The 8,854-nt window shown below is 46.8% G+C and overlaps 1 protein-coding gene across 1 annotated transcript; it reads right to left on the bottom strand.

Moving 5' to 3' along the window:
- Nucleotides 1–313: 313 nt before the first annotated feature.
- LOC117860629 (disease resistance protein RPM1) lies at nucleotides 314–6,288 on the bottom strand. The gene is made up of 3 exons (XM_034743977.2): nucleotides 5,050–6,288; nucleotides 4,155–4,913; nucleotides 314–2,845 (listed from the first exon to the last, which is right to left on the bottom strand). The coding sequence occupies exons 1-3, from the start codon at nucleotides 6,094–6,096 to the stop codon at nucleotides 779–781; spliced, it is 3,873 nt and encodes a 1,290-aa protein (XP_034599868.1). The 5' UTR covers nucleotides 6,097–6,288; the 3' UTR covers nucleotides 314–778.
- Between the last annotated feature and the right edge of the window lie 2,566 nt (nucleotides 6,289–8,854).

The following is an 8,854-nucleotide window of genomic DNA, read 5'->3' on the forward strand; positions in this document are numbered from 1 at the left end:
CGGTGTGGCTGCCGAGCGTTGGAGCGACCGGTGGTGGTAGTGGCCAGCTAGTAGTGGTGGTGGTGGCTGGCCGGTGGTGGTGATTGGAGCGGCCGATGATTGTTTTTTTTATTTTTCTCAAAAGATGTTGCCGAGTGTTTTTTGAGGCGAAGCTTCGCCGAGTGCCCGACAAAAAACACTCAGTAAAAGTTTGTTTGCCAGCAGTATTTTTGTCGTGTGCCGTTTGCCGAGTGTTACACTTGGCAAACTGTTTGGCGAGTGTTTTTTGGCTTTTGCTGAGTGGCAAAGATCTCATTTCCCGTGGTCACATAAGTATCTCTCCCAAATGGCTAACAATAATATACAAATATATTCCACGTACAACTATATTAGTTTAATTAATTTATGTCTAAATTATGATTATTAGAATGGAATTCAATTCCAAGGATCCAAACGGGCCAAGGGTCTTTCAGACAGTTCATGCTTCAGCTAAGGAAATGAGCAAGTCATCCAACGTTTGGGCGTCGAGCTGCCGGACTGGGCAGCTACTCAACCATTGCTACACAGACCAGATTCTTCTTCCAGCTTCTGGGCATTCTCTAGCTCTTCGAACAGCACCTATCTCGTACAGCGGAAGCATCAAGCATGTACGCTTGCTAATCAGTAATAACGACGGCGGAACGCAATTGTTGATTCAGAACATGGGCTTCTCTGCCAACTGCCACCGATTGCACCGCACGTACTGCCTTGTGCATTGCGCAACAACAAAATTGGGGTTTTCGAGCATGTACTGGTCAGCTTACGACCTCTCTCCAAAGTTCACCCTTAAATTGACAGGTTTTGCACAGTCCTTGAGTTGGTTCTGTACTCGCATGATCGACGAGTAGTGTACCCTTGTCAGAGAAATTTCCTTGAGGCTTGTCAGAAGTCGTAAACCAGATAGAACACCGTTGCTGAGGCAGCTGAAGACCTGCAGCACCTCAAGGCAAGGCATTGTTCTCTCTTCGAAATACACCACCTGGACCTGTGTCAAGTCAGAGAGCTCCAGCACAACGAGGCTTGGGAATGACGAGTGCAAGAAATGGAGCTCTTTGCCTAGAAAAGATAAGGACTTCAGCCGCAGGATTGAGAGATTCGGCAGCCTCCCAATGACTTGAATTGCATCCAGCTCCAGCCGGGTGTAGCATAGCTGCAACTTGGACAGATTCTGCAGCTGGTGGATCCACTGAGGTATGTTGACTAGCCTGCCTTCCACCTTGAGACTCTCGAGATCTTTCGGAGGAAATAGCACCTCGCCTGCAACCGACTGGCCGTGTTTAGACTGCGAAGTGCCACCCGAGGCCGGCAAGACGCCATTGACAGTATCAGGGGCCTCGGCTGCAGCTGGCCCGTCGTTGGTGGCTCCATCCATGTAGGGGTTATCGCCTAAACAACCATCTATGATTGGCATCCCTACTGATTCAAACAACCTCTGCACGCACAAAGATCGCAGACGATTATGGGGGGCAATTGCTGACCAGAAGTCCTTGCTGTTTTGGTCGTACACCCCTGTCACTGTCAACTTACGCAGATGTGAAAGCCTTTTAAGAACCTTCATTGTGTGTCTCCCCCAAGCAACGTTCACCACACTCAGTGTGCGCAGCGCCTTCAAGTTCCCGATCCCTCTGGTAATTCTGACACCATGTAGAGTATGATGCATCCAGCCAGCGGTTAGAAAGAAGCTACAGAACTTGGTGATGTCATGCCTGTTCATGCCAGCATGTAGGAGTTTTGGTCTGCAGAGGTAACCACACAAGTCCAGCAACGAACAGGAATAGAAACAACACCAATTACGGCATGCCCCCCTACCAGATATTTGCTGCAAAATTTTGTCCACGAACTCTTCATATATGTCGTCTTTATGAACATCTTGTCGCACAAAGCCAACACGCAGGTATTGTAGCCGCTCAAGATTGACAATAGTTTTTGGCAGAGTCATTATGAATGTATCTCTGACGTCCAATGTCTGGAGGTGCCTCAGATTCCCAAAGCACTCTGGCAGCTGGGTAACACCCCTGCATCCTCGAAGCGAAAGATATCTGAGGTGACGGAGCTTCCCAATGTGAGCGAGATCATGGTCCCTTAAGCCTGATGTGTCTTCTAGATCGAGCACCCGAAGCAATTTCATCTTGTCAGAAATTAAAAATGATCTCCACTCTCCAAATACAGTGAGTGATCGTATGTGGCCCAAGTCCAATGTGCTCTCGTACACATCCTTTTCTCTGGCCCAGTTGCTACTTACTGAAAGGTGACGAATGGTGCCTTGTACCTTCGAGCTGCAGCCTTCCTCCAGTATATATACAAGGTTTTCCTCCATGGACTTGGATATGCTGATGTCGCGGATTAGATCGTGAAGTTGACAAGAATCAATTTCTCCGGTGCTATGAGTTACTCTATTTGTTGGTAGGATCATACTCCTATCATAAAGTTCAGCAAAGTGCTTGTCTCCTACTTCTTCTGCAGACATGTGACGCATTTCACTTGAGTAGCCCTCTGCAATCCACCGCCTCACCAAACGTTTCCGCCTTATTTTGTGGTCTTCAGGAAAAATGGACATATACAAGAAGCTGGACTTGAGATGATATGGCAAGCCATTATAACTCTTCATAAGGATTGTTTTTATCATGTGAAGTTCTGTATTGATCTCCAATTCAGCACTGATATGATCATTCAACTTCTTCCATTCAAGTGCAGTTCTAGGTTTATCAGATAGAAAACCGCCTATCGTACATATTGCAAGGGGAAGTCCACGGCACTTCCTTAGTATAAGTTTTGCTTGCTCCTCCAGATCAGATCTTAAATCAATGTATTCATCCTTCTTCAATACCTAGAAATCGAATAGCACCTTTAGTTTCCAAACAAAAAGTTGATTGCTACACTATGTTCAAAAATATGATTAAACTTGCATATTCTGTTAAATAGAGCATGCAGTACCAATTTATAGCCAGCATTCATTTTTGTTCTCAGAAATTAAAAAATCTGCATTTGTTTATTTTTATTGTTGAAGAAAGCCCACCAAATATGTTGGGAAGTGATACTATGAAACCATGTTATACATCAAGATACTAAATTTCCTGTGCATGAAATGAAAACAACAAAATGCGAACGAAACGATTAAAAGAAGTCTTGGTGAACTTCTTGATCTGATCCATGACATCAGCATATACATTATATTACCCGGCCTATTTAATGGATGGAAACAATGTTTATCGGATGCAGCTAAATGGCACAAGGAATAATTCGTCAAGTTTCAGTAACCTGCAATTGGGCTGAAAAAGGATGTGGTCGAGAGCATATTGGACCTGTCCGGTTGTACCACATACTAGGATTGATTATATGAATTGAATTATTTCGTCACATTCACTTCTCTTTTTTTACATGAGGCGAAATCCAACAATTTCCCGACACCAATATTTTACAAGGTTAATTACAATTAACTGGAAAATATAGCTCATTGTCGGTTCTGATAGAACCCACCAGCTCCAGCAGCTACCAATCCTCTCTAATTTCACTAGCCATAGCAGTTACAAGGTACTACAATGAAACATTGACCTTATAGTTTTATCTTTGAGATGGGTACTCTATCGAAGAATCCAAAATTTGGTTTTGTGCTTAAACATTTCCTCTCAAAACTCCCCTGTTTGCAAAGGTATCAGTTGGTTATCAAAGCGAGTACGTCAAAGGCTTATCTATTGAAGACGTTACGTGATCACACAGCAGGAACACATTACTGAAGAAAAGGTAGAATATCTTATTGGTTGAGAAATCACAAAAGGTCCACAAGGTACCCACTTAACGTATTATCAGTCTTTGTGATTCTTAATAGAAGTACAGAATTTCTCGCTTAACATTACAAAGATTGACAGTCACTCAGTCAGTTTTGAGAACAACAAATTAATACTGTAATAGAGATCTGGATTATTCAGCTTGCAGTTCGTTGTTGGTGCAAAAACATAATTTTAACAGCGTAAGCTCAACTTTAATATGGGTGAAGATATGAAATTTGTCCTGATTCTGTTACCAGAACACTCTTAATGGATGCATAGCCATAGAGAACGGGTGGTTGTTCAATGTGCGAACCTTCTGCTTTTTTAAAAAAGTGCGAACCTTCTGCTTTTTTAAAAAAAAGTGCGAACCTTCTTTTTGAAGAGTTTGAAGGCATCTTCCTCTCCCATGGCGTGAAGCTGGTAGATGTCGGAATCTAGGGAAGAACAATGTTTCGCGACACTTCTTTCCCTTGTGGTGACTATGATGCGTCTGGTCTGTTCCATGTACTTTTTGATGGCATCCCACTCTAAAGTGGACGATACATCATCGAGAACGATGAGGCACTCTTTTTCCTGAAGAAGCCCAGCTAGCTCGCGCTTCAGATCCTCGTATGCCATGGTTGCTACATTTTTACCATATCTCCCTGCCATCCTGGTGATGTCAGGCCTTTTCTTCTCCCCAGCAGAAACTGGCTGTTCATTTTCCTGTAATCTCTCTGCCAGCCCCCTGAGGAACACCTCGAGGCTGAACGGATGCTTCACAGTGACCCAAGCATGCTTCCGAAAGAGGCCAGCAAGCTCAGGGCTTTGGTAGACGCCCTTGACAAGAGTAGTCTTCCCGATCCCTCCCATCCCCCACACCGAGATCACGGAACGCTGTTCAGCCGTGCTAATCATTTTGATAACTTCAGCTTTCTCCTCTGCACGCCCGATGAGCAGGGCTTCCTCGAAAGCCGACGCCTTTGTCGCCCTGCCACTACCAAGTTCATCTTCATTATTCAGTAATTCTGGTGTCCTGGGACTCTTGGAAAGATTCCGGGGGCTGGAGTCGACAGGGGCTATTTCGTTCTGACCAGCAGGAGCATTTGAGCCGGAGGAGGTACCAACTGAAGTTTCCACCGGCTCGACCTGAACACAAACAACAATAGAAAGTAGTCAGTTTAGTTTTCGTTTCCTTCCTGACAGATATAATAAGCCTAGGGGAACAAGAGAGGATTATGGAAGTAAAACCCATAATAGGAGATTGTAAGGATCTCGGTGTTACCTTCTTGTAGAACAGATAGAGAGTCTGATCTGCTGAGACCCACTTGAGCTCGGACATTTGATATGGTTGCTCTGTGCACAAGCTCGCAACTTCAGCTTGCTGTGCTGAAACTACGATGCGGCTACCATTCTTTCTGTTAGGGAAGTACGTCTTGATGCAATCCCAGTCAACTATTGTGGACAGGTCGTCAATCACAACCAAATACCGATTGCCATTCACCAGCTCATGGAACTTACTTAACACCAAATCCATCTGCTCCATCTCCTCGATCTTCACGAGAGCAGTAGCCCCTACAGTCTCGCCTTCATGACCCTTGGCAATCTTGTCAGGTGAATTCTCGTAGAACTGCCTCACGAGGCTCTTGACGAACTCCCTGGGATTGAAAGGACGCATCAACCTGACCCATGCGCGGCAACCGAACCTCTTCTTTACTGATTCATCGTCGTACACCTTCCTGATTTCAGAGGTCTTCCCCAGGTCTCCGCCTGTTCCCCACAGTGAGATTACTCTGAGATCCACCTCCTTGCTGCTGACTAGATCCGCAAGATTCACCATGGCTTCTTTCGTGATTCCAAAGCCGAATACCGTCGCGTCGGCAGTGGCGACCTGCTCGACTGCAGCGGCTGTCTTGGAGGACGAAGCATCCTTGATGAGGCGGTAACGAAGGTTCCTGCTGCTCACGTCCTCCACCCTGGCCTTGAGCTCCTTGACCCCTTTAGCGATGCCGCGCCTCTCCCACAGGGTGCGGAGGACGCACCACCGGGATGGCTTCTTGTCGGAGTGGAGGGCGAAATCTTGGAGGTTGTCCTCGACGTCGTAGGCCAGGTCGCGGACCTGCTTCACCCAGGTCTTGAGCACCTTGTGCTCATCTTGCTCGTCGTCTGCGGTCATCAGGAATGACTGCATCATCTCCATCTCGTCTGCAACGAAGGTAACATCGCGCTGGACGCCGAGCTGCAGGGCAATCTCCTCCGCCAGCATGGATTTGGCGTAGTTGAGCGCTCCATTCAGCACGGACTTGCCAACGCTCACCACCGTGGCCTCCATAGCTACCTAGCTAGCCTCTGCTCTCTTGTGTGGATATTGTTTTGGTGATGGTGGTGGTGGTGGATGGTGGGTTGGGGATAGGCGCTAATGGATGAAGTTTAAGGAGTCCTTGTCCTTCATACTGGAAGGAAGAACACCAACCACAGAAGCAAGTCTCGTGCTTTTTTGTTTACTAGTCTGGCATGGTTTCATGGTACAACGGTGAGGTTGGGTGAGGCTGGGTCGGTGGGGGTGATTACTGATCTATAAACACGCGGAGATGCCCCATGTGCGGCTGGCCAGGACAAAAGACCATAACATCTGACACATCCCAAGTCCCAATTAATTGCAACCATATTCCATATTGAAGACTGAGGACCAATGGAGGTCACTCTTGGATGATGAGTGATTGACAACGTTGTGTTGGTTTGATGTTGCTCTTGACTTGCGATGTGCAGGTGTAGGATGTGACGTGGCGGTCGACGGAGTGTGGTGAAGGTCAAGCGAAAGGTTCATGCCGATGGACCAAGGGCGGTGAAGGATGAACGCAAGTAGGCTTGGACCGATGGACTCGAGGAGTCCGGGCGAAGTCACGGGCGGTCCACATGGTGCACGGAATGGCGAGAGGGCATGACAGGAAGGAGACGGCGTCGGTCGAGTCGAGCAGGAGACTTGGCGGAGGCCGGACACGCGTCAATGGACGGTTTGGCTGTTTTGGGCCTCAAAACCACCGTGCAGGCAGGTTTCCCGGTTTGGGCCTCAAAACCGGGGGCGAGCCCGGTCCGGCCGGAGCTTTGAGAAGGAGGGCACGTGGCGTCATCGCGAAGCTTGCGTCGAGGCGAAGCAAAGTCGTGAAGGCGGCGTGTCCGTCCGATGCGCGGATAAAAACTTGGACCAAAATGCCCCTGCGTGGGTAGTTATCTTAGTTGTAGCTGTAGGAGTAGTATAGTCTTTCGTCCTGGACTATAAATAGGGATGGGGGGCTGGTTATTTCAGCACCTCTTGGCTTATCAACTCATTATCTTTTGGCTTAGAGGCTAGTCATGTGCTTAAGTGAGAGGAGAGAGGGAGCTTAGAGAGTAATTACTCTTTTCTCTTGATTTCTTCGTCTTTAGTGGGTGGATGAAGGGAGGAGGCTAGTCCTCATCTTGTATAGAAGATGTTCTCGTGATATGGCTTTGTTTGTTGTCTCAAATCGTGCTAAATCTTTGATTCCCGAGCGTTTTTCTATTTCGCTATTTTCGGAGCTATTTTTGGGGATTTATTGTTCTTCGTGTTTGAGCTCGAATCTCGTGAGATTGGTTGAAGGGAAATGTTGCTAGGACCTTAGGAAGCACCTTTGATATGATCCCCCTTCAAATCCCTCACGAATCCGGCTTGAATTTTGAATTTTCCCAAATCGTGTTCTTGAGTTAGGGTTTCGGTTTTCTCCGAAATTGGTGATGAATGCTTGAGCTTTTTGAGATTTGTCTCATGGATCTATTTGCCCTAGGGGTATTGCATCCTTGTCTCAAGTTTTATCTTGATCAGCGGAATATCGAAGGAGTTCTGGTGATTTGAAGGGGAGCGTGTTCTTCTTTGTTCCTTGCTGTTCTTGCGTGCATTGTTTTTCTGTTCTTCGTTCCTTCTGTTCGTGTGCGCAGGTGACGGATTGCAGGGAAGCAGCGCTACACTCGCTGCCAGGCTGGCCCAATGCAGTAGACGCAGCAGCCCGGCAGTGCGCGACGCGGCCCAGGCAGTAGTGGAGCTGAAGCCCATCGGCGAGCACCTGCAGGTGAGCTAGCAGGCTCAGGAGCAAGTAAGTGACCAACGGCCCACACCAACAAGTCATCGCAGGACCAGGCCTTCAAGAAAATGAACAGTAGGTGCACGCAGCCCAATAGCACAAGTCCAAGTGTAGCTAGTCGTGCAAACCAGTGAGCTAATTCCTTGTCTTTTGTTAATTCCTTGCAATAATTAGTTCTCTATTAATTCCTTCACTTAGCTAAATTAATCTGTGTCCCCTTATTTAGCTATGTGTTTTTATCTTACTAATCATGCGTAGTTTATTACTCATCCTTTGATGCCTAGATTAGTAAGTGGGTAGTAGTATCTTTGCTTTGTCTCATTTGTGCAAATTTGATATAATCAATTCATGCTATGTTTCCGCTGTGATTTAAGCGTTTCTTATCGTTCCTAGGGTGAGCTTGTCACGAGTTGACTTGCGTCATATTGATGATAAAACGCGCGGTGTGGTATGGGGTTGCATTTGGGACATAGGCCTTGTTCTCGTTGAGAATTTTTATAGGCTCCCATTCACCCCCCTCTGGTCGCCCTTTCGGTCCTTCAATTGGTATCAGAGCCGGTTAAGGTTTCTCCATACCCTAATCGGTTTCGAAACCTATTATGGCGACCTTTGAGCGTTCTTCCTCGACCGCTGCTCCCTACTTTGATGGCTCTGATTATCGGTATTGGAAAACTCGCATGAGAGCCCATCTAAATAGTAGGGGAGCAGGGGTTTGGGAAATCACTCAGGATGTGACTTATGTGATTCCTGCTACTCGTGTGACTTAGGATGAAAGGGATAAGTATCACGCCAACAGCAAGGCGGTTGATATTCTGTTTGCGAGTTTGAGTCGTGCTGAGTTCGATTGATTCAAAGATCTCTCTCTTGCTCATGAGATTTGGTCTCGACTTCAGAGTTTCCACGAGGGAAACAGTCAGGTGAAGGCTAGACTCTTTGAGACTTATAGGCGTGAGTATGAAAACTTTGTTCATTTGCCTGGTGAGTCTGCCGATG

This window comes from Setaria viridis, chromosome 6, assembly GCF_005286985.2.
Source record: "Setaria viridis chromosome 6, Setaria_viridis_v4.0, whole genome shotgun sequence".
Lineage (NCBI taxonomy): Eukaryota > Viridiplantae > Streptophyta > Magnoliopsida > Poales > Poaceae > Setaria > Setaria viridis.